This window comes from Cololabis saira, chromosome 21, assembly GCF_033807715.1.
Source record: "Cololabis saira isolate AMF1-May2022 chromosome 21, fColSai1.1, whole genome shotgun sequence".
Classification (NCBI taxonomy): Eukaryota; Metazoa; Chordata; class Actinopteri; order Beloniformes; family Belonidae; genus Cololabis; species Cololabis saira.
Window position 1 is genome coordinate 27,441,354 of NC_084607.1, and position 26,204 is coordinate 27,467,557.

At 45.6% G+C, this 26,204-nt stretch overlaps 1 protein-coding gene across 4 annotated transcripts; it reads left to right on the top strand.

Annotated features, from left to right (window-relative positions):
- Positions 1–1,165: 1,165 nt before the first annotated feature.
- On the top strand, positions 1,166–25,413 carry rnf216 (ring finger protein 216). 4 transcript variants are annotated; one of them, XM_061712039.1, is made up of 18 exons: positions 1,166–1,264; positions 2,447–2,573; positions 4,623–4,753; positions 5,586–6,648; positions 7,456–7,643; positions 7,735–7,811; positions 8,014–8,119; positions 11,675–11,836; positions 11,974–12,085; positions 12,314–12,447; positions 13,416–13,466; positions 14,087–14,224; positions 14,446–14,594; positions 15,497–15,575; positions 19,969–20,066; positions 22,166–22,388; positions 24,431–24,515; positions 24,709–25,413. In XM_061712039.1, the coding sequence occupies exons 2-18, from the start codon at positions 2,507–2,509 to the stop codon at positions 25,080–25,082; spliced, it is 3,237 nt and encodes a 1,078-aa protein (XP_061568023.1). In that variant the 5' UTR covers positions 1,166–1,264; positions 2,447–2,506; the 3' UTR covers positions 25,083–25,413. The 4 variants fall into 4 exon arrangements, with proteins under 4 accessions (XP_061568023.1, XP_061568022.1, XP_061568021.1 ...); XM_061712038.1 differs by having other exon boundaries at positions 1,166–1,232; XM_061712037.1 differs by lacking the exon at positions 1,166–1,264 and adding an exon at positions 1,305–2,055.
- Positions 25,414–26,204: the final 791 nt, after the last annotated feature.

A 26,204-nucleotide genomic window follows, 5' to 3' on the forward strand; every position in this document is an offset into this window, starting at 1 on the left:
AATAATTGTGCCAACAGTTGTTGCCTTCTCACCAAGCTGCTTGCCTATTGTCCTGTAGCCCATCCCAGCCTTGTGCAGGTCTACAATTTTATCCCTGATGTCCTTACACAGCTCTCTGGTCTTGGCCATTGTGGAGAGGTGGGAGTTTGTTTGATTGAGTGTGTGGACAGGTGTCTTTTATACAGGTAACGAGTTCAAACAGGTGCAGTTAATACAGGTAATGAGTGGAGAACAGGAGGGCTTCTTAAAGAAGAACTAACAGGTCTGTGAGAGCCGGAAGTCTTACTGGTTGACAGGTGATCAGATACTTATGTCATGCAATAAAATGCTAATTAATTACTTAAAAATCATACAATGTGATTTTCTGGATTTTTTTTTAGATTCTGTCACTCACAGTTGAAGATGATACAAATTACAGACTTCTACATGCTTTGCAAGTGGGAAAACCTGCAAAATCGGCAGTGTATCAAATACTTGATCTCCCCACTGTATTTGGAAGTATTTCCATTGTGTTTGGAATTGAGGTTTTGACATACCAACATAGTTTTGCAACACATACAACATGTGTGTGTGTGTTTGTTTTCTTCTTGTTTTTGCATGAGGTAGACATTACTCCTGATTTTCTGAATTCTATGATGATATTATCTTATGTACATGGTGAGATATTGAAACTCTTAATAATTTTATATCGAGGAACATTTTTCTGAAATTGTTCCCCACTTTCTTTGTTATTCACCCCTGCCCTAATTAGTTGTTAAATGCTCTTCCTGTTGTGTTCCATTTCTGCAGAGTAATTTTCTTGCATTTTTTGTGCCATTCCAGCTTTTTTTTTAAGTGTTAAATTAAAAATGAACAAAAATGTCAAGTTTCAGCAATAAATATGTTGTTTTGGTTCTCTTCAAAACAAAATATAGGTTTATGATATTTGGAAGTATTTTCATTGTGTTTGGAATTTAGGTTTTAACATAGCAACAGAGTTTTGAAACACACGTGTGTGTTTTTTTTTTTTTTTTCTTCTTCTTTTTGCATGAGGTAAGCGCGGCACCTCCTTTCCGGCCGTGATGACGCGGGGACCCCCAGAACTACATTTCGACCCTCAGAACTACATTTCCCTAGAGACAGCGGGCGTCGTTACGTCACTCAAGACGTCATACGTCACGCAGCGCCGCCTGTTCTTGTTTTGGCAGTTTGTTTCGATGTGCACGGATTGTCATTTTCAAGAAGGTGGACTTGTAAGGATTTACTGGTTATCCCCGACGAAACGGTGCCATTGAACCTTTCTATCGTTGCGCTTTAACGCCTAGACTGGGCTCGGTGTGTGGCGGGTTTGGGGCAGTGTTATTGGTAGAAACCCTGACACTAGTCAGCTAACTAGTTGTCGTGCGGCTATAGCTAGCAGCCTGGTTAATGGGCATTAGCCCAGTTTAGTGCAGTTCTGCTCAGTTCAGCGGGTTTTCCCTGTTTCAGGGCGGAAATGATTGATTACTGCCGTGGCATGTTTGTTTATAGGCGCCACCATTTTAAACTTTGTGTGAACATGTTGGTGTTAAATCTCATGTGAAGGTTGATCAGTAAGTACTCGCAGCTCCGGCAGCAACATGGGCATCTTAGTGCTGCTTAATCCCATGAGGTTGGCGTTTATTTACACTCACTTTGAAGGGCTGTGGTGTGAGCATCACGGTGCTGGCTGGGGAAGTGTTTCAGGGGGAGACAATTGACCAACATGTGAACTTTCAGATGAGCTGGCAGTGTTGTCTCCACTTCTGTTTGTGCCCATCTACTCCCATGTGGGAGTCTCTCTACTCTTTATGCTCTTTGTTAAACCCTCTTCTTAACTTTTGAGCTATTTATGAGCCGTTTACGTCTTTTAATCGTCATGTGCCATCAGGTTGTTTCTGATTAGAGGGTGGAGTCAAACTGTAATGACGACAATTGAGTTTAAAAATGAAACCATTTGTAAATTCTTGGGGAATACCAACCATCTTGTTTATGTATACCTGCTTATGTCATTTTATGAGGACAGTCAAGTTCCCACAACGTATTTAAAGTATACAGGTGTGTTTTAAGGTTGGGTAATGGGTAACTATTACACTATTTCAAATGAAAATAAGTTGTGTTTTGTTGTTTTTGTGCTATTTCAGCTTTTTTTTTAAGTGTTAAATTAAAAATGAACAAAACAGCAACAGCAAAATGTCAAGTTTCAACAATAAATATGTTGTTTTGGTTCTCTTCAAAACAAAATATAGGTTTATCATATTTGGAAGTATTTCCATTGCCTGCTTACATCATTTTATGAGGACAGTCATGTTCCAACAACGTTTTTAAAGTATACAGATGTGTGTTAAGGTTGGGTAATGGGTAACTATTTCAAATGAAAATAAGTTGTTTTGTTGTCATCTGAAGGGATAAGAATTCCAATCTTTGCCTGTGGTTGTGTTTGGTGTAGATGCTACTGACCAGGCAGTGATTCTCTGTGTGGGCGGATTCAGGGAGGTGTAGTTTCACTATGGCTGATGGGAGCAACGATGACGACGTCATTCACCTTGGAAGCTTCAATGTCCACCGCAGCCAAGGTGGGAAACGCCGTACCCACACTCATATCCAATGTCCGTAACTCATGTATGTAATCAGTCTATAGCAGTGGTGCGCCACCAGTCCAGCTTAGGGACCCACTGTCACTCCTTAATGACAATCCAAACTGAGAGAAATGGTCAAGGTCTTGTGTTAGTAGATAGTTTAGTATCTACCTCAGATTTGAAGGTGTGAAAAGTGCTTTCATGCACAAACATGAAACAAAATGCAACAAATGAGAAGTAGAGAAGACTGTACTTCTCAGAAGACTCCAAAAAAATGTAGGTTTGTCTGACAGTTTTACATTTTATCTGAGGCAAAGGCCCACTAAAAAGGGGTCCACGGGCCACTTTTGGGTCCCAACCCACTAGTTGAGAATCACTGATCTGAGATTAAACCTGAGATTATTCACTCGCAGCAGCCAAATTCCAGGAGGCGACTTTTACTGGCATGAGATCTTAGACCTTGCATTAACATGCATCCTGAGAAAAGTAATAGACTCAGAGCGTGTTTGCACCTGTTATTAAATTCATACCCAAATGCTTCACAAGTGACTAGATCTGAACTTCCCACTTGCTTTGCAACAATGTACTCTTCATTTTTGCCTTGAAACACCAAATGGTTATTTTTAATTGCCAAAGGCAGCAACTGTAAAATAACTAGTAGTACATACAGAAGAAAAAACTAGAAATTACAAGATGAAAAGATGCCATAAACATTTTTTAAATGGAATTTTATTCTAATTATTTCTTCCAATTATTCAACAAACATGTACAGTGCAAAAACGATTGTGTACAATGATCTGATCTTGTAGAGAGAAAATCCTTTTCGGGACCTCTTACAATATTTTTAAGTATAAACCTTTCGTCCAACAATTAAAAAAACACAAGAGTCGGTTGTTCGGCTGGTCTTCGTCCAAAGTACTGTGAAGGTCTTTATTGCAAATATACAAGTAAAGTTTCCACAGGAGAGCAAAAGTTGATCCGGACCAAAAAAGTGCTCTGAGACTCTGCTCTCGCACCCTGTTTTTATATCATACAAAGCTCAATACCATCCCAACAGCATTATATGTTTTCCCCCTATCTGTGCCTTTCCCACTTGATTTACGCTGCTCGCCAGGCTTCGTCCTTGACTTCAAAAGCCTCCATGTCTTACTTCAACGCATGTATCCATCACTTCCCACCCTTATCTGCGTGGCCCACAGCTTGCTGGTCCTAATTGCTTTTACTGTACTTTCTCACTCCAACTCACCCCAGCTATCCTCATTATAACTATCTAACAGGTATGACTTCATTGTTACAATACACTTTCACTGTGCCCATATGCTTTATCAGGCCTCTTACAAGGTCTCTCCGCTCCCACCTGCACTGGGGCCTCTTCCATACAATCCCAGTGCTCATATACTCCAGTTGTGTCTTCCACAGCCCCATGCCCAATTACATATCTTATGTTTACTTAGTTCAAATGATTACATAAAGACATCAAATCTTCTACAATCTCTCGTATACATGAACAAGAAATATAATGACACAGAGCTTTAATGCAGTCCTTTATGTGGAAAATCAAATGAGCATAACAGTTTCCTGATATCGTCTCCGGGGTGCTCTCATGTTCAGATTATTAGCAAAATGTGGACACAAGTATCCCAGACCACCATCAGAGGCATGGTTGGGGACTGGATCTGAATCTTCTGACTGAATTCCCTGGGACGAATGTTACTGCAGGTCTGAACGTAAGATCCACCGTGGTGCCACGGTCAGAGTGATCACACACGAGGTGTCACTTCTGCTTTGAGAACAGCATGGAAAATATGTGAATCCTCTTGTTTTACAAAATTGTGAAGTTAAACAGTTTTTTTTTTTATAGGTTGTTGGCAACTTGTTTTATAATCAATGTAACATTTTCACTTAAAAAATGTGAGAACCTCTTCATCCCTTACCTGTACTCAAATGATAAATACATGTCTTAAATGTCAGTGTGTTTCTAAAGCTCTTTATTTGTAGCGTAATGTCACATTACTAACCCACGTCCATGTAACTTCACTTGTGCAGGGTCTCGTTCTGGTCCGAGGGAGCTCATCACCATTTCGGATGATTCAGACGAGGAGCCTGTAGCTCTGGTACCTGACAGTCCGGTTTTAGTCCCGGATGATGCAGATGATGACGACATCAGCATACTGGAGGTTATTGATAAATACTGTTTCCTAAAGCTGGGCATACACTGTGCGATATTTTAAATCGTTTGTGTCAGCCCCATCTCACACTGCACGACTAGATCGCGGAGTTCAAAAGTTCACAGCCCACGATTTATGGTCTCACACTTCACACTCTCTTCAGAGAAGAGAAGTGTTCAGAACAGCACACAGAGCGCACACTAAAGGCTGATTTATGGTTCCGCGTTACACCAACGCAGAGCCTACGGCGCAGGGTACGCGGCGACACGCACCGTATGTGGAAATGCGGTCTTTTTTTTCTGCTATTAAAACATGATTTGTAATGTGAATTTGCAACACTTTAAACTACAAATAATAGTTTTTGACGTGACATCAGAGATTGCGCATGCTCTCTGCGAAAGGATGAGTCCAATCGGGTCGCAGCTGCTTCAACTGTGCGATTCCTTCACGAGGAGCGACCAGGATTTCAAACACGCTTGATTTTCTTGCGACCTCACGATTTGTGATCGGGAGCTCGTCGTGAGGTGTTAATCTCTCGTCGTTACCCCACGTATACTGCACGAGGCATGACCAACGATTGGGTCGAAATCGGGCCCGACCCAAAAAATAGTTGCACGACTGGAAAATCGGCTCAAAACGAGCCGATAATCGCACAGTGTATGCCCGGCTTAAGACTGAGGCTTGTTTAAATTGTCTTTCTTCCTTAGTAGACAAAAATGTCAAATGGTTGGTCCAATTGGCAAGTTTTTAGTTAGTATTTAAAACAGAGGCTGCGTTTTTTTCTTTTTGGTCATACATTGAATTCTCTGAGATTTGTCTTATCTCCTGTGTTTTCCTACAGCCACCAACTCCTGCACGCAGGAATGTGATTCGCAAGGCAGCTGTATGGGGGGTCCCCTCGCACAACCCAGTTCAAGTTGTTCGAAGTAGCTCCGCAGTGCCGGCAGGGGACCCCGACTCTGCTCCCTCTACCTCCAGAGATGCCAACCGACCAGCCCTGCACACGCAGACTGCAGCACAGCCCGGGTCAGCTGGACACGTATCGCCACAACCGGGCCCATCGTCACACACGCAGTCGCAGCCAAAGCATCACACGCACTCGCAGGGTGGTGCATCGGGACTTACAAGCGTGGATCTCCATGCGGTTCCTTCTGCCTACACTCCATCTACCTCCACAAATGTCAAGGCTAATGCCTCCTCAGCGGCGACAGCTGTGCTTCTCCAGCCTCAGCCCAGCACATCTGGACTGTCAGAACCTCAGCCCAGCACGTCTGGACTGTCACAGCAACAAACTTGCTCTTTAGCACATTTGTCAAGTCAGCGGCAGGCCGGTGTCTCAACCAGTGCCGCTCAGTATACGGGTGCGGCTGCGACTGCTTCATGCTCTTCCGCAAGGACTCAAGAAAAGCCTGCTGAAAACAGACTAACACCAGACGGTACTCAGGCCAGTACTTCATCTGCACATCCTCGCTCTCACACACAGACACAGCCCCAGCCCGGTACGTCGACGCAGCTGCCGGCCGGGGCGACCACGTACGTGCAGCCTCACCTCATCCAGATGCAGGCGCTGAAGGTAGTTGCTCTTCCACACCGGCCGATCATCCAGGCCTCCGTTCTAAGAACGCAGTCCCAGCCGCATCGTCGAACAGAAAACCCACCGCAGCCCGCGTTGCACAATCAGATGCAGGGCAATCTCATTCAGATCGAGCCCCAGCCGCTGGCGCAGGCCCCTGCACAGCCTGCACTCCAGCCCGCTCAACTCCCTCAGATCATACCAGTGGTCCCCCCTGCGGTTCTAATCGCTGCAGCCCCAGAAAGGTTGGGTCGTCCAGAGGCGGGTCATCGGATTATCCTCGGGAGTCAGGCACCTGGGGAGGCCGTCCCCCATCCTCCACCACAAACAGGTAACTCCTAGGGCTGGGGATCGATTCAAATGTCAAGAATCGATTCGATTCCGATTCTTAAGATTCAGAATCGATTATCAAGATTTGATTCGATCCGATTCAATTCCGATATTGATTTGGGTTAGTGTTATTAAAACAGTTTTTTGAGCTGTTGCATGAATTATATGACTGTAGTTATGCAAAATATTACTACTAGTATTATATTGAGATTAAACAGCAAGTATTGGCAGAATGCTGATAGAACTGCTTTCAGAAACATCTTGGGTCAGAATTACCAAACAGATCCAGGGAGGAAACAGAGACGGATGAAATCGCTTTTATTTTTTCCCACATTCCGTTTTTATTTGTTCCATTTTCGGTCTATTTTGGTTTTTAATTTTTGAGCATTTGGTTTTTAGCATTTTTTGCAAATGTAACCCCAAGTCAGTATATAAAGTAATGAAATATAGACAATTTATGCAATTATAACTCAACACTTTAATATTTTCATACCTTTAAACATATTTAAAGGCAAAAACATGGCACCAGTTATTCTCGTGTCCAACAAAACATTCCTTTTTTGGGGATAAACAAAAAAAGAACCAAAAGTTGTAATGTAATGATGGAAAAAAAAAATACATAAATAAATAAAATTTAAAAAAAAATCGATTTTGAGACATATGAATCGATTTTTAGGAATTACTATGAGAATCGATTTAGAATTGGGAAATCGATTTTTTTCAACACAGGCCTAGTAACTCCAGCGTGGCTCCCCCAGCCTCAGTTTAAGAGCGACAGATATAAACTGGAACCCCTTCCCTCCTCCAGCACCCACAGCGTCAGTTCCCATCAACGGAGTAGAGGCCCGTCTCCTTATAGCCCCAAACGCAGAACGAGCTAATGCAGCCCCTGCACCTGAAGACATTCCTCAAATTGAGGATGCGAGACCTGGACCCTCTGCACCGCACGGGAGACCAGAGCAGCGGCCCTTTGTTAGAGCGCTCATCAATGGTGTCGTGAGTGTCACACAATCTGGACGTGTCTCTGTCTCTGTGGCCCAGTTACAACCAAGTTAAGTCCTTATATCTCTTGTTTTCCCCTCAACAGTTGGATCTACTCCCAGATGTCCACGAGGCCTATGTAGCAGAACTGATCCTATCGAATAATGTGAAAGACTTGAATGTGTGAGGACCATATGACTTTTTTGTTCTCCAATACTTAGTTTAGGGCTCCAGTAAGTGCATAAGGGGAATTATTTGACTGTGATACGTCAATATTTCATGTACATTTGAAGGTTAACTGCATTAAGCTGTAGCTTCCAGCTTCTGACCTAAAGCATGACCATTCAGGCTCTTCATCGTGCAGCCCGCTATGCTTTGTTTCTAGACTCTGTAACATGCTCTTGGAGAATCCGGAGTATCCGAGGAGGGAGACGGCAGCTGCAGCAGCTCCTACCAGCATCCTACTGGAGTCAGGAGACGCCCAGGTGGAGGTGAGTGGTCTGTTTTTTTAGTCTGTGTGACGCTGTAGGATTTAAATTAAAGCAACTTGATGCAGCAACGCCTCTGACCACAGAGGCCAGATAGCTCTCCCTCACGATCCTCTTCTGATGAGTGGAGACAGTCCGGTGCGTATTGTAAGACCACTTTGTCCCATTAAAGGTGCACTTCTTTGTGTTTTAAAGGCCAGAGGTTCACACACGCCTTTAATAATAATAATAATAATTCATTTTATTTAGCGGCGCCTTTCATGTCACCCAAGGTCACCTTACAGAATAAAAACAAAACAATAAAATACAGGAAATACAATAGAAATTATAATACATACACACATACACAATACATACAATAGACAACCGAGGAGCAACAGTACAGATAACAGAACAGTATGGTGGGAAGTAGTGTGTGGTGACCGGTCAAAGTGAATGGGCAAGTTTATCTTTAACGATAATTACAATGGAGTTCCACTATTTTATTTGAAATGAATGTATATACATGTTCACCTCATCAGTTATTAAAACTTGACACGATGCACCTGATGATATTCAATATTCAATATGAGAATCAGTGAAGCAGCAGTTAACAACAGTGAATCACCATGACATTTATAATGACGTGCATGAGCTGAAAACGTCCTTTCACTACAAGTTTAGTCTCATTGAATAGTCAGATTTATTCCCTAAAGGGTTTTATTGCGCAGTAATGTCGTAGCTGGAAAGCCACACAGAACTTCAACAGTCATCACTTCATATCATGCCAATAAAAATGCTGCATTATGTTACACAGAGAGGAAGTGGATGGGAGCAGTTTAAAATATGATATCATTAGACAGATAGAAGAGCTCTAACTGCAGAGTAAACATTTAAGCAGCATATATTTCATTTATTTGGCTGAAATTTTGTATTAACAGTTTTTGTATTGCAGCACAGTTATTGATTATTGTAGGTGAAATTTGGACAGCGCTCTTACTCCTCTGAGCAGGTGATCATACGTCAAACTGAGCCTGCACTGCCGTCTGTCAAGAGTTCAGTCTTTCCATGTTGAAAGCTTTTTAAATGTAATTTATGGAGTCAGTTTGATGCCCAATCTTTCAAATCCTGTAACCAAGAAACCGAGAGTGCAATCATCTTTCTGGGTCACACTTTCCTTTTCTCTCCATCATTTCTAAAATCATCATCTTTGTCAGCTGAACATTTTCATTTTGTGGTTACAATCTCAACCTCAATCTGCTGCGGGGTTGTGGGACATAACGTCGTCTAGTAGCGCCTTGCGTCAACATCAGAGCGCCAAAAGCGTGTTTGTCATGGAGAACCATTGTCTCTCTCTTCTTTATCATGTCTGATAAAGTTGATGTTGATGCCATAAACAACTTACCTCTGTTGACGTAAGGTGCCGAGTCGTTCAGTAGCCTTTGAGCTCCTAGATCTCGGTTATGTCCCGCCTCCCCCCTGCAGATTGACGCAACGCTGATTTGACACTCTCACTCAAAAAGAAAAAAGATGATTGCACTCTCGGGTAGAGCTCACAGATTAGATTAGATTTAGATTTTTGATTTTTCTGGTTTTGATTTGCAAAACATTGGGTGTTGAATTACACCATAAGTTTTGATCTAATTAGACTGCCGCTACAAAATGTTAAGTTAAAAATCCCAGAGAGGTGATTCAGACCTGACTCCACAACTCTTTCAGTTTGCTTCTTGTTAATGGAAAAGAAAAAAATTGCATGTCTGACGGGGCTTTCCCACTGAAACACTATGGATGCTTGTAAATGTCTATAAACCTCATCTTATCTATTTAAGTTTTGCATAAGACAAACTGATGCTGATTATATTTTCCAGTCAACAAGACAGCTGGGGGTTCACTTTAGACCCACATATGTGTCAGGGGGGGTTAACATGGCCTACAGGATACAAAACAACACCATATATTCAGGTTTTGTAGCTTAAAAAAACTTGTTTATGAGGGGGAATAGTAGTAGTAGACGTAACTCCAGTTCTGTGAGTGTGTACGTCCAAAGAGAGCGTGTTTAAAAATACTTGCCTGCAAATTTCAGTTAGTTTTAGTGTTGTCTATTTTGCGGGACCGGTGTTACGGTGTAAACCGTCCTTCTCTGAACAACCACACTTGGTTCCTACGCTCTGCGTGACATCATTACAACACATTGACAGAAAACTATAACAACTGCAATGAAAAGCTGCTGCTATTCATTTCATGCTGTTGAGAATTCTGCAATAAGGTTAAGCCAAAATGTATTTAAATTTTCATTCAACTTTTGAACCTAGTAGGTAAACTACCTCCTTTTGAAGTGAAATTGATTTATTTTTTGTCATTGCACTATTTTGCACTTTTTGTTTTAGTTTACATTTTCATGTTTCTACATTTTGCGGCACCAGTGCTGATAAGCTTTGTTTTGATCCAATGATGTCCATGTTGGAGAGAATGGACAATACATTTTTTTACTTAATTTACTTTCCTTTTTTTACTTTACTTTTTTTTACTTTACTTTTTTACTGAATTCATTGCCAAAATGTATCTGATCGGGAAAAAGTATCTGAAATGTATCGGGAGCCAAAAAAAGTGATCGGATCAGGAAAAATCGGAATCGGCAGATACTCAAACTCAAGTGATCGGGATCGGGAGCTAAAAAATCCTGATCGTGACAACCCTAGTTAGTATGTCTAAAACAAAACAAAAAATATGATAAATATATGATTTAAGTTTCACTGACATTCACTGGAACTCATATTTAGCTTGAAAAGTAAGCATCTCGTTGGGTGGAGGCCCCTGGATCCACGGGACGAATCGCACGCTGTCTCTCCCCTTCTTTTTCTGTTGTTCCCAATGAGGAGACGTGTTGGGTCACACGATGCTCACAGGAAAAGCTCTGCAGCTACCAGGTCCAACTGAGAGAACTGAGAGTTGTTGTCAACAGATGACAGGGTTGTAGCTCCGTAATAGATGCATCGTGTGATGAATGTCTTGCTGAGATAAGCAAGTTCTTTTCCTGGAGAGAAAAAGTCAGCTGCAGCAGAATTTGCTCCAAAATGTGTGTGTGTGAGTGTGTCAGTCATTGTTTATGTACCTTCGTGAAGGATTCGCTGACAGTGAACTGCGTGGTACCGCTCCTCTTTAGCGCTGAGGATCCGACGTCCACGAGCTCTGTGTAGAAATTAAATCAATTCACTTAGATTTTAACACAATGTTCCTGCTTGTTCGGGAAAAGAGGTTTAAAAATGTTCCACACTTGAATCTCAGTAATCTCCATTGTAGCAGTGCGAGTGCGTGTAAAACAGTCCCACCAGAGCAAAAAGCAGTTATGCAAGAGGTGTGTGTAAATTAATAACGGAGAAATGTCAATGATTGCGTAAGTCCGTCAGCCGGGCTCAGAAAACAATACTTTCATAATGTTACTATTTTTGGTTCGCTGTGGTGAAACTCTGCTGGCAAACGTGGCGAGGAGTGAGCGGCGGATCAGTCCCATCAAACATTATCATTATCCCGTAAGGAGGAGGAACGTGGTTTTAATGAGAGATGGATTTGTGCTTCCAGGTGACTGAGGATTTGTTTGACTACGGCAACCTGGGCATGGTGGGGTCTGAGGTGGTGATGCAGGCCGCGGACCTGCTCATGGCAGATTTCCGGATGCTCAGCTGTCAGGACATCAAATGGGCCCTAAACGCCCTGAAGGGACACTATGCAATCACACGCAAGGTACCAGCGGTCCTACAGCGCAGCGAGCTCAACCTGTGTCTCACAAATGCAATCCATGCTCCCTCTTTCATCTGCCTTTTTACATCTGCTTTCCTTTCTCTCTGTCTCTGCCTCTTTTTCTCTCTTCACTTTTCCAGGCCTTATGCGAAGCTCTGAAGAAGTGGCAGGAATCGGGCGATCCGTCAGGAAAGAGGCGGCGGAGCCGGATCTCCTCTGAGCGCTGCTACATTGACTTTCATTTCGAACACGGTGAGCAAACATTTCCATACTTAGACAGCCTCTCCGTGTGTTGCAGTCTGCTTCTCCAAACGTCCTTAACGTTCCTGTCGTTACTGGTGCAGATTCAGTAAATGAGCTGCAGCTCCTTCATTGATGTATCAGTGTTTGGAGTTACAGAAGAGTTGTGCTTGGAAGCGGCTCTTTGTAAGGTCTGTAAAGCAGTTTCTCTTGATTCGTGAACGCTGTTCTTACCACCAGGTTCGGTGAAATTAGATAGAAGGATGTTCTTCTTGGAGAACGACCGGCGTTACTGCAGGACGTACAGCAACCTGGAGGCTTCTGTGCAGAAGGAGCTCACTTTCTACCAGCAGAAGGCCAAGGAGTGGGCAGAGGTACACACCCACACACACACACACACACACACACACACACACACACACACACACACACACACACACAACCTCGTTGACTCCTCTCATTTATGATGTTCGATACACTCAAGCTTCTTTCCCTCTCTGTTTTCGTGGGAATATTTCCTGCGTGACTTGGATGAATTGTTTGTGTAGCGAATAGAAAACCCGACATGCCAGGGTTGTTGAACAACCAGAGGTGTCAAAAGTATTCACATTCATTACTCAGGTAGAAGTATAGATACTAGAGTTTAAAAATACTCCTGTAGAAGTTGAAGTATCAACTCAAGTTTTTTACTCAAGTAAAAGTATAAAAGTACTGGTTTCAAAACTACTTAAAGTATAAAAGTAAAAGTAATGTAAGGGGAAAAAAACCATTAAGGACAAAAGCCATTGAAAATGAATGCATCTTAGTATAATGCAAATATATTAAAGAACCATATATGTGTACTATTGAGCATTAACATGTGTTTCAGAGAGCAGCAGATATGATGACTAGTTGCCTATAAGTATTGTAATGGTGCAAAAAGTCAAACTTCATGTTCATGTTATCATTTATCCTAACCTTTATTGGAATGTATATCCAAGTTTAGTTGCAGGAATCTGAGGGAACGGATGTAAGAACAAAACTGGACAAGAACATCTGAAACAACCACAACCAAATTCACTCTATCCGGATGGAGCAATTTAACTGAATAGTTTTTTTTAAATGCCGAAATGAAATAGAGTAACGAGGCTGTTTTTAAAATGTAAGGAGTAAAAAGTACAGATAATTGCGTGAAAATGTAAGGAGTAAAAGTAAAAAGTCGTCTGAAAAATAATTACTCTAGTGAAGTATAGATAACCAAAATTTCTACTTAAGTAAGGTAACGAAGTATTTGTACTTTGTTACTTGACACCTCTGTGAACAACCAAAACTGAATTTTTACCACCTGTCTCCTCTTCTCCAGCATGAAGACTTCCTCCTCGCTCTGCAGGTGAATGAAGATGAATATAAAAAGGTAGGACTTTCTCTGCTTCCTTTGGCTAAACTCTCTCTGGTTCTTCTGCGCTGCGTTTCTCCCCGGTAACGAGGTTACCACCCTGTATATTTCAGACACTGTATTCACCTGGTTTGCTTCCAAGCTTAGCTGTCGCCAACATCTGAGCCCTGCGGACTCACCAGAGTCTGTAACAGTCACACGAGGGTTTAGATCTATGTAGCATCTACAAGAGCAGCAGGAAAGGTTTCTTAGTCTCCCAGAGCTCAGCATTCCTAGCTGCTTTGTATATTTACAATATAAACTGCAGAAACAGCTACTGGGAACAGTTTTCTTGGGTGAGTGTTGTTTATTTTAATGATCAGAGTGCTCGGGAGCGGTTCACAGGCGCTCACGGATGTTGTGGTGACAATTGAGGAGTCAGTGCAGCGTTTGTGAAGCTTTGAGCTGCACGAATGAATCCTCGGTGTTCCCTCACTGCTTTGTGTTGTTTTTTAGTTGTTTTTTTTAACCCTAAAATTGTGCAACGGTAACATCATACCTTACATTCACTTGTCTTAAATCCAAATGAATCAAGTTTTGGTGCAGAGATCAATATCAAAAACATAAAGCTTAACGCGCACGTGTGTTTCTTTGTCCAGGACGGCCAGCTGATCGAGTGCGGCTGTTGCTACGGAGAGTTTGCCTTCGAGAAGATGACCCAGTGCTCGGACGGTCACCTGTTCTGTAAAGAGTGCCTGGTCAAATACGCTCAGGAGGCCGTGTTCGGCTCAGGAAAGGTACCTACAAACACGCTTCCATCAGCATGTGACGGCTAATGTCGCCCGGCAACCGGAGAGGACTTACTATTATAGAAACAGATCTTTGTTAGCATGACATTTCTCTATGAATTAGATTTTTATATAGACATTGTTATGATCTGCCAACTCGTCTGTGGCTGCAGGCGGAGGTTGTAAACGAGCGTCTGCAGCGGTGGTAACTTGTGCTCTTGTGTTTGCAGTCGGAGCTGAGCTGCATGGAGGGGGGCTGCCCGTGCTCCTACCCCATGTGTGAGCTGGAGAAGGTCCTGCCTGAGAACATCCTGTGTAAATATAACGAGCGGCAGGCGGAGGAGGCAGTCGCTGCCACCTGCGCCGATGAACTCGTGAGGTGAGTCTGTGACTACGTTTTCATAGTCAAAATTCAGGTTAAGGTCAATATTCCGGTTACTGAAACATTCAGATTATTCCGTTTACATGTGTGAGCAAACAGGGTTATCCCTGTTTACATGGTAATTAATCATTTGGGAAATCTCCATCAAACCAGCGACGCACGGAGAACATGATGACGTTATTCCCGTCATTTCCGCTTCTTCTTCCCGGATCCAAATTCAAAACAACAACAATAACAGCAGCACGGCGGATAATCAACAGCCCAGTACAAGTCGTTTTGTTTCTCGGCCCTGTAGTTCGCCTTTTTCAGCGTCTTCCAGCAGAGCTTGATCTGGTCTGGAGTTCTTACAAATGCTGCTTCGCGCAACTTTTCGCTCATCTTCTTGTAAATCTCGCTATCCCGGTACTTTCTACCGTCTACAAATGCCAAAATGTTCATATCTTTCATTACATTTATGAAGTGATTAGTCTCCTCCTGGTCTTGCGTCTCGCCGTGTTTATAAGTATGTCCTGGATTCAAAAGACCAAGATTCCTTGCGAAAAGAACATGTGCAGAAAACAAATTAATGTTCCTTTTGATGGGGATATCCCGTTAGGCCTATACATGACCGAATATTCGGGTTAGAAGAGGAGTAACCCAGGGGTCATATTCAGGTTTTTAAAAACCGGAATATGAGCAAATTCCAGTTATTCAGAGGGGTTACATGGACGTGCAAAACCGGGTTATTGCTAATATTCCGGTGAGTCTGTAGTCTGTGTGTTGGTGTGCAGGTGTCTGGCCGCGTACGCCTCAGATAGATCTCTCTGTGTGGCTCATTGAAGTTTCCCCGTCTGCTATAAACACTTGTAGCTTCATCTGACGCTCTCTCATCCTCGGCTCTTCCTCTCTTATCTTTGCAGGTGTCCGTTTTGCAACTTCCCAGCCTTGCTGGACAAAGGCATGTCTTTGTTTAGCTGTCCCAACCCCCGCTGCCGCAAGGTCAGTTCTGCTGCATGTATTTATTTAGTACTTATTTGGGTTTTTGTATCCGTGGGCCTCCTCCCTTTGTCTGGGGAATGCAGGGGGAGGAGGAGGAGGCGCTTGTTGTCCACCAGAGCTGTCAGACTGATTCCAGTCTAAAAGCTCCTTTATTTTGGCAGGAACGCTCAAACACGTACAAACACAAATTACAGCGTTTTCCCGCTCCAACCACATAAACACAACCCTGGTGTTTTCTCTTGATGAGGCCTTGAATGTCTGACATTCACTCCTGTTGCTACGGCTGCTGTCTGTGGACGATGACACACACACACACACACACACACACACACACTTATCTCTTCAACGGGGCGAGGGACGTGGTTGCGTCTGCACCCCTTCATGACAAATGAGTGTCTTCTATGAAATGTTGTCTATATTTTCAGAAGCTCATGAGAACACGTCTGTGTTTTAGATTGTAAATTAATTTGATCTCTTTCAGACAGAGAAAAGATCCCACAAATTTTGCACTAAGGGCCTGTCCCAATCCATGGTCTCAATACTCCCCCTACCCCTAGTTTTCATCCCTACCCCTAAATTTTGCGCCTTCCTGTGAGGGTAGTGGTGTACCAATTCCTCTTTTCACCTAGGGATAGTGGAGAAAAGTAGTGTAGTGGCTATGAATCTGTCCCTACGTTTGTAGGGTTTTCCGATGCTGACCTAGGGACAAAATAATTTTCCAGAATGCTTTTCGTCGTCATTTGTGGACTGAATCAAAAAAACAAAAAAACATGGCGGACATTTCTTATTTTTTAGTGAATAAAATCAATATTTTGAGTTAGTTTCTGCATAAAAATGCGTTTTGATTACATTTCTAGTGAGAAATATATATTTTACTTTCATAATATTCACTCAGTGAATGTACATAATCACTTTTTTACCCGTTTTTGCAACCTCGCCGGAATAAAGGCTGATTTATGGTCCCGCGTTACACCAACGCAGAGCCTACGGTGTAGGTTACGCGGCGACGTACGCCGTACGCCGTACCCTACGCTGTAGGCTCTGCGCCGATTTAACGCGGACCCATAAATCAGCTCTGGAGCCGGCAGGCAGAAAGGCGTAGCTACAACTGTTAGATTTCATCTATTAAACCAACATTTATCTTCCTAAATGATTTATTTCAGCCAGCGGTAATTCTCCACAGAGCTGCAGGTTTCTCCCCCGGGACGACGGCGCAGGGCGATCACCTCTGTACTCCGGCTGCTGCTCCTCCGAGCTGGCGTCTCTTATCATCGCCGAAAACATCAGATCAAACTTCTTAACAGGCATTATTTGGATAAACTGAGCCCAGGTTGGAGATCTTAACGGTTACTTTACGCCTGAAAAAATATTAAAACTTAATAAAGTGCCATATTAACAGCGCTACAGCTGAAATTAAAACAGCTTTTGGCTCTCAGCTTCCTGATTAGGAGTAGAGATGAAAACGAGGGGTAGTGGGAGTATTGGGACAGGCCCCTGGGAAGATTTCAAGTGCCCTAAAATCTGTCCCTTCTTTTTTAGGGGGAGTGAAGAAAAGAAGGGCGAGTGAAAGAAAGTAGGGGGTGTATTGGAATTGGGCATAAAGGTGGTGTACCTAAATGTTTATCTAAAGTGGCGGTAGGGACTTTCATACGGGACAGCTGCTCGTCAGGACGTGCATCAGTCTGGCGACCCTTCGGGCAGTTCTGCCGGGTTTCATCCGAGGAAACAGTTTCTGTTTCAGCCTTCCTTGAGTCAGGGGCCAGAGAGCAGCTCATGTATCGATACGTTTGGTTCCAGATCTATCAGGACTGGAGGGGCTGCTGATCTAAACTGCTGTTTAGATGTAGTTTGCATGCAGATGTCGGGTGACTGGACCAGCTGCTCCAGAAGGAAGGAGAGGCACAAATGAAATGCCTGAATGAAATCTCCTGTCGGTGACATGTAGCGCGTGAACATGAGTCCCGAGTGCTGGTGTGAACCTGCAGGTGGAGCCAGAGGCCGTGGCCGCGCCGCAGTCTCCTCGCTCAGCTGCATAACCCAACAAGCTCCCACACGCCCCAGAGACTCCGGCTTAGACACGCTCCCGAATTCTTCAGGTCTGATTCATTTCTGAGAGACAAACCAACAACTGCTATCGGACACCACTCCGCCTCAGCTCAGCACTTTAAAGTGAAGCTGAGTTCAGAGCTACGAGAGCAAGAGCAGAAACTCTCTCGTGACAAGAGTGTTTGGTCTGTATGTGTCAAAATCCGGATTCGGTGTGAGTGTAAACTCCCGAACACTCCTGCAGGTCGTTGGACGTTAATGAGAGATGAGGGATGCAGAAACTTTAATAACGACTGTTGTGTCTAAGGGAGTTTTTGCCTCATTGCTCCGCGGCCGCTCGTCCCAGCAGGGAGGGGCTTCATTATGTAACTAACACAGTTCCTTGAGCCCACCCGCCTTCCCGCACGGAGCGCCGCCATTGGCCGGCCTCGCTAACCGCTCCCGTCCGACTGGTTTCTTACTGGTTGGACTCACTTCCACCTCGATTTCAAATGCACTTCAGATCAGGGTTGACCCACATTCTCCCTCTCTGGTTCTCGCTCTCTCTGCTCCGTCTGGCCCTTACACAGTCTCACTCGCTCACACCCACACATCTGTATGCAGACAAGCAGATGTAAATGATTTCCACATGTGGCTGCAAGGACACTTTGGTGATTTTTCGGAGCTACTAAACCTGAAGACGGTGTCGCCTCAGATCTGCATCACACAAATGCCAAGCATGCATCTCATATCTGCGTGTCTTTAAGTTACGTCTCCACTCCTCCTCCTCCCCACGCCTTGACACGGACTCAGATTTGATTTCAGCAACAGCCACTTCCCTGTAAACGACACCCCCGCCCGGCCTTATAAGGGCCGCTGCAGGATGGATGTCCCGCTGGAGAACACGCAGAGTTAAAGAGATCAAAAAAAGCTGAGGAAAGACATGAATGAAAACGGGGGACGGACAATCTTAAGTGGGAGGAGATGAAGGAGGGCAGATGAAAGCAGAAGAGTGAGCGCTGAATGGAAATGGGAGACACGGCAGAAGACGGTGGGAGAGAGATGGATGTCTGGGAGGAGAGAGAGGCCGCGGGCCGAGCACACAGCTGCCTTTGTTCACCAGAAAGTTGTTTGTGTATCTCTGTGACTTCTGTCGCGCTGACAGATTTGTTTATGCCCGAGGTTTTACTGCACAAGAGCGATATTCCCAAACATCACCCTCCGGTTTCACCACAATGTTTTATGATAAAACACCCGTAGGCGGGGAAGCCACGCCCCACTCAAGGTCTGACTTCAAACGTCACCGGCTGTATTTTTAGCTGCGCTATAAGAACTCAGGTGTCTTCCTGCTTTTCAACATCTTGTCAAACAGGCCACCGACAACAGCGCACACCGCTCCCTCTCTCAGGTCTGATTTCCTTTCCTGGTTTCCGAGCAGCCGCTAGGGGGCGATCCGTCATCACTCTCTCCGCTCCAACTCTGCCCTCCTCTCTGCCTTTGTGTGAGCCGGGTTTTCCCCTCCAGATTTGAGCACACTGGCTCCTCTCTTTCTCCCAAACTCCGTGCCTGGATGCTCGTCGTGTATCCTGAAGCGTGAAACATCCTCGAGTATTTCTGGACACCTTTTCATATCGGTTTTGTTCCTGCTCTCTGAGCCTTGAGAGGCCGTTCAGTCTAAACGGCTCCAAAACCCAACAAAAACTCTGGCATCTTCCACCCGCTGGCTGACCTTGCACACACACCGCTGTCTCAGCCAGCATTGTGAAAGCGGAGCTACATAAACAATAGCACGCATGTGTACAGTGATTTAAGGACGTGTGAAGAGGTCAGAGGATGTAGAGCGTCACACTAGAGCTTCCTCTGCAGGTATGGAGCAGACGGAGCCGCATCAGCTGTCTTGTGCCGCGCTCGTAAATATTAAATGAGTGATTAAAATATTTATGGTGACACCACTTAGCTAAAGGTTAACAAGGAGGAAGAGGGAGCCCCCCCTTTAGCTGCGTGAGTGTGCAGAGATCCCGTCTGCCGAGGACGTCCTTCATCCGTAAGCCGGCGAGACGGAGGAGGTCAGAGCATGAAGCTGTTGTTTCTAGGCAACCGAGCAGTCGGCACTGCAGTCACATTTGCAGCAGGAGCCGCACCTTTCTGTGCCCGCGCAAGTCCGAGTCCCTGCAGTGGCAACAGCAGCCGCATTCAGAGCAGACGCTGGGGGGGGGTAGTTCTGACCGCAGCTCGGTGTTACCGGAGAGAGGGATGGATGGATGGATGATGATGAAGTGACGTTCTCCTGAAGCTTTCTTGATTCACTGCTGTCTCCGAGCACATCCTTCTCTCTGACCTGTCCTTCCGTCTCCGTCTCTTTGTGCAGGAGAGCTGCAGGAAGTGCCACGTGCAGTGGAAGCAGCATGTGGGGAAGACCTGCCAGCAGGTCCTGGAGAGGGATGAGATCCGGATGAGGGTGCTCTTGTAAGTGGCTCACCGTCCTGTTATCACAGTTCTCCTTTATTCCTGCACTTCAATGATATTTTATGAAGCATTTCAGCGGTTTTCTTTTTCCAGCATTTTTTGATGAATAAAGGTATTATTTTTTCCCGCCCTCACCTTTTTCCTCAGGGGTGTTTTCACTTGTTACCATGGTGAACGGTTTGTCTTTATTGTTATTAGGAGTCTGTGACTCCGGTTATATCTGGGTTTGTTTGTGCACGTTTGACCTCCGACCAGACACACTGGTCATTTCCACCTCACGCCCCCTCTCCCCGTTGAGGATGCCTGTGTGTCAGTTTCCCGGACCACGCTGCAGGAGGTAGGAAGGCCAGCTGCTTCCTGCGGCCCAGAGGGTCCACAGGCAGAACTTCCTGGTTGGGTTTTTTGTCCATCTTACTTCCCAGTGTTGAATGAAACGGGAAGTGGCCTGGTAAATGGATCGAGGCGCTGATTATTAAAGCATTACACATCTGAAGGAATCATTGTAACACTCCCGATGTACGAGATTTGTCCACAAATTAAGAGGCACAAGTAGTTAACTGTCAGCGCTGTTTGACTTCCATCTTTGTAAGAGGACATTTATTATTAACAAACAACTGACAAGCTAAATGCAGATATATTTACAGCAGCAGCTTAAAAGGCAGCTGAAGGAAATCATCACAGAACATGAGAAGAGCCCACCCCTCATCCAAACCTCCTCAGACCCCCAGCAGCATCCACGTTTCAAGCATCCATACACATACAGGACTGTCTCAGAAAATTAGAATATTGTGATTTTCTGTAATGCAATTACAAAAACAAAAATGTCATACATTCTGGATTCATTACAAATCAACTGAAATATTGCAAGCCTTTTATTATTTTAATATTGCTGATCATGGCTTACAGCTGAAGAAAACTCAAATATCCTATCTCAAAAAATTAGAATATTCTGAATCTTAATCTTAAGGCTTGCAATATTTCAGTTGATTTGTAATGAATCCAGAATGTATGACATTTTGTTTTTTTAATTGCATTACAAATTATAAAGAACTTTATCACAATATTCTAATTTTCTCAGACAGTCCTGTAGTTATAGACCATCTTTAGACCATGAATTGAGACACAAACTAAACCAAATAACCCTTAAACCATGCTGAAACCATTTAACCCACCGTGAGAGCTCACACCACCCGATAGACCACCTGGCTTTTTCAGTTCAGTCGTAGTTCAGCTGGAACTGATCCCTCTTTTATCCACAATCTCCTCAGTACCGATGGAGATGCTGAAGTAACGTAGTCGTCAGTCGGGGGGTCTCACGGTCGCTCCTCATTAAACACTCCACTCTTCTGTGTTGTGGGTAAACTCTCAGTATTTGCTTTGAGAATAGCAGCTTCGGCTGTCGCGCTGCATTCAGTAACCAGCAACCAGTATCTAGACATCAGAGGAAGTTCTCACAGATTAGAATGATTAGTTGAATTGTTAACTGTGTAGCTGCTGCTAGGATTTTGCTGTGAGCAGCAAAAGAGTAAAAGTCTGAGCTGTCTGAGCTGCAGTGAATGCAGCTCCGTATGAAGGTTTGGATGGATGAAGCAGCTAAAAGCTTCATGGAGATGAAGATGGATGATTGTAGTCTGGTCCGGGACCCGAGCAGAACGCTCTTCTAAAAAGAGTTTAGAGTCCTATTAGCCAAATGAATCAAGAACTGGTGGTTTTTTGTTGTTGTTTTGTTGTTTTTAATGATGCGTTTCTTTTAATTAACAGTAGAAGAAAAAATGCACCATTTTCAAGAACAGTTTGCAGCAAACGGATATAAATATGCATCATAAATAAGTCAAATAATAAATGTAAACAAATGTCTTTTTTGTTCGGTCCAGTCTGTCAGTATTTATTGGTAATTGCAATGTTAATCAGCTTTTTTTTTATTCTAATTGGACGCTAACGTATCAGAAGTTGTACCTGGGTTCAGTTTAAACTTCAGAATCGACCATAAACTGATCACAAGATCAAACATGATGAGTGCTGCTCTGTTTTAATGTCGTCACACATCTTCATCTTCTGCTGCTTCATGTCCAACTGACTTCCCTCTGCTCCTGCTGCAGCGAGGAGCGCATGACGGCAGCCCGGGTACGGAAGTGTGTCAAGTGCGGGACGGGTCTAGTGAAGTCGGAGGGCTGCAACCGGATGTCGTGCCGCTGCGGCGGCTTCATGTGCTACCTCTGCCGAGAGCCCATCACCGGCTACAACCACTTCTGCCAGCACGCGCGCTCCCCCGGCGCTCCCTGCCGCCACTGCCGCAAGTGCTCGCTGTGGACCGACCCCACGGTGCGTTCAGGCCGGACCGCCGGACTGCCAGAGTGTCAGCGGCACGGTCCATGCATGTTTGTCTTTTTCTTTTTGTGTGTTCTCCGGTGCGCCAGGACGCCGGCGAGTCCTCTGCTGTCTTACAGTCGTGGACAAGGCCTCCTACAACCCCCACCCCTGTGACTCCATCACTGCCCACGGTGACCTGGCTGCAGAATCACTGGCAGCCAAGGCATCAATTAGTCCCCAAGCTGTTAATGAGCTGGGCCCGGTCCAGGCGCTGCAGCAGCCAAGCAGGGGGGGCAGGCTGGTGGGAAAACCGGATAAATGAAGGGACGATGCAGGAACCGTTCCCTGATGCAGGAACCGTTCCCTGATGCAGGAACCATTCCTGTGATGCAGGAATCATTCCCTGATGCAGGAATCGTTCCCTGATGCAGGAATCATTCCCTGATGCAGGAATCCTTCCCTGATGCAGGAATCGTTCCCTGATGCAGGAATCGTTCCCTGATGCAGGAATCATTCCTGTGATGCAGGAATCATTCCTGTGATGCAGGAATCGTTCCCTGATGCAGGAATCGTTCCCTGATGCAGGAATCATTCCTGTGATGCAGGAATCATTCCTGTGATGCAGGAATCATTCCCTGATGCAGGAATCATTCCTGTGATGCAGGAATCATTCCTGTGATGCAGGAATCGTTCCCTGATGCAGGAATCATTCCTGTGATGCAGGAATCATTCCTGTGATGCAGGAATCATTCCTGTGATGCAGGAATCGTTCCCTGATGCAGGAATCGTTCCTGTGATGCAGGAATCGTTCCCTGATGCAGGAATCGTTCCCTGATGCAGGAATCATTCCTGTGATGCAGGAATCGTTCCTGTGATGCAGGAATCGTTCCCTGATGCAGGAATCATTCCTGTGATGCAGGAATCGTTCCCTGATGCAGGAATCATTCCTGTGATGCAGGAATCATTCCTGTGATGCAGGAATCATTCCCTGATGCAGGAATCATTCCTGTGATGCAGGAATCATTCCTGTGATGCAGGAATCGTTCCCTGATGCAGGAATCGTTCCCTGATGCAGGAATCGTTCCCTGATGCAGGAATCGTTCCCTGATGCAGGAATCGTTCCCTGATGCAGGAATCGTTCCCTGATGCAGGAATCGTTCCCTGATGCAGGAATCGTTCCCTGTGATGCAGGAGTCGTTCCCTGATGCAGGAATCGTTCCCTGATGCAGGAATCGTTCCCTGATGCAGGAATCGTTCCCTGATGCAGGAATCGTTCCCTGATGCAGGAATCGTTCCCTGATGCAGGAATCGTTCCCTGATGCAGGAATCGTTCCCTGATGCAGGAATCGTTCCCGTGATGCAGGAATCGTTCCCGTGATGCAGGAATCGTTCCCGTGATGCAGGAATCGTTCCTGTGATGCAGGAATCGTTCCCTGATGCAGGAATCGTTCCCTGATGCAGGAATCGTTCCTGTGATGCAGGAATCGTTCCTGTGATGCAGGAATCGTTCCTGAGATGCAGGAATCGTTCCTGTGATGCAGGAATCGTTCCTGAGATGCAGGAATCGTTCCTGAGATGCAGGAATCGTTCCTGAGATGCAGGAATCGTTCCTGTGATGCAGGAATCGTTCCTGTGATGCAGGAATCGTTCCCTGATGCAGGAATCGTTCCTGTGATGCAGGAATCGTTCCTGTGATGCAGGAATCGTTCCTGAGATGCAGGAATCGTTCCTGTGATGCAGGAATCGTTCCTGAGATGCAGGAATCGTTCCTGAGATGCAGGAATCGTTCCTGAGATGCAGGAATCGTTCCTGAGATGCAGGAATCGTTCCTGAGATGCAGGAATCGTTCCTGTGATGCAGGAATCGTTCCTGTGATGCAGGAATCGTTCCTGAGATGCAGGAATCGTTCCTGTGATGCAGGAATCGTTCCCTGATGCAGGAATCGTTCCCTGATGCAGGAATCGTTCCCTGATGCAGGAATCGTTCCCTGATGCAGCTGTCTCTTCACTACTTTTGTGCTGCCCGTACCAACGTGTGTGTTTGTGTTTCTGCAGCAAGATGACGAGCGGCTCATCCAGGAGATCCAGAAGGAGGGAGAAGCCGAGCTCAGCAAGAAGAGCTCAGGTCAGTCGGAAAACGGTTAGTCCTTCACCTCCGTCTGCGTCTGAACCTGGCAGAGGCGGCGCTGCGGCGCTCTTCCTCCGTGTGTTAGTTCAGGCGGGCTGGCAGCGGGGGGGTGGGAGTGGGGGTGGGGGGGGTTTCCTGTCTCTCTCCTGTGTTTGTGGGAAGCAGGGATGACGGGAGTAAGAGTTTCTTCTTCTTCTCTCCCCAGATACGGCAGGGAAGAGGGTGGGCCCGCCCCCGGAGGCCATCACAGACACCAAGCGTCACCGCGTGGGTCCGCCGCCGGAGAACCCCCCCAACCTGAACCCCCCCGCCCCCCTGCACCCCCAAGCGGTACAAGCCCCTCTGTTCGTCCCGCCGCGGCCCCGCTTCCCCCCGGCGCCGCAGCAGGGCCGCATCTACCGGCAGATCATCATCCCCCAGATCCCCCCGGCGCCCTACGTGCCCCCGCTGCAGCACCTGCCCCCCCTGAACAATAACAACAACCAGCACGACCACAACCCGCCCTTCAACCCCCACCACCACAACCTGGACCTGCCCATGCACTACGGCCCCCCCCCACACTACTACCGACGCTACTAGCAGCGCCGGCCGGCCGGATCGGCCCGTCTGTTCATGGTTGATTTCTGTTCCCTCATCGTTCTGATGCCTTTTGCATCCAGTCCTGTTTAAAGAGACTTCAGTAAAAACACGGATGAAACTCCTAAAAAAAATAAACCTTTTTTCACCTTTATCTTTTTGAATACTGAAGTTGGACTGACAGACAATTGAGGATCTTGACAGTTTATTTCCGGTTTATACAGATATTTTTAGTAAATAAATATATATAAAAAATAAAAACTTGTTAGCATTCCCTGCTGTAACTTTGGTCCAATTTGTGTGAGACGACGGCTTTTTAATAAAGTTTTCTGTTAACGTGGCCTCGGTGTTCCTCGCCAGAGGGAGGTCCTTCTCCCTGAACGCCTCTCGGCTCCCGGAGGGGGAATAAAAAAATAAAGGGCTGACTCGTGACCCCCGAACCCCCCGGGGGGCCGTGCCCCGGTCACGTGACGGGGGAGACCCCCCCCGCCAACCACGGCCCTGGCCGGCCGGCCTTTGTGATGTTTCTGGGAGAGGGGACTTCTTTGTTCGGCCAAGCGTGCTGCGGGTGTGACAAATCACTTAGCTGCACGCGGCCTGCAGCGTCTGCGTCCAAACGCCGAGAGAAAAGCGCGGCCAGCGGAGGCTTTAGCCTCGGGGTCCTAATGGTTTTAGTCATGGGGACACGGGAAGGGAGGTTTGTTTGTGTGTGGAGACCAGAATTAGATTTAATTCTGTGTAAAAGCACGATGAACCGTCTCTGTTGTGACTAAAGCAGAAACCTGGAGAAGGTTACAGTTGTGCCGTGGCCTCCTGGTTTACGCAGCATCCTCAAACCCCGACCTGCACGACCTCGGCCGGCGCTGTGGCCGCCGCCGTGAGCGCTGGAAACAATCCCTCCTTTAATTCTCATGAAATCTACTTCCCCGTTGTGTTTTTAGCCTCCCAGAGACGCCCGCGGGGCCCAGCAGACGAGCGTACGGGCCGTGGATTACAATTCACTGGAATTAAAGAGAATTATCGGCTAATGGCTCATTTTAATTCAAAACAACAAAAGGCTGGCTTAACAGACATGATTAGGCAGAATAAAGGAGAATTTCAGGGATGCGTGCCGTCACTCTGAGC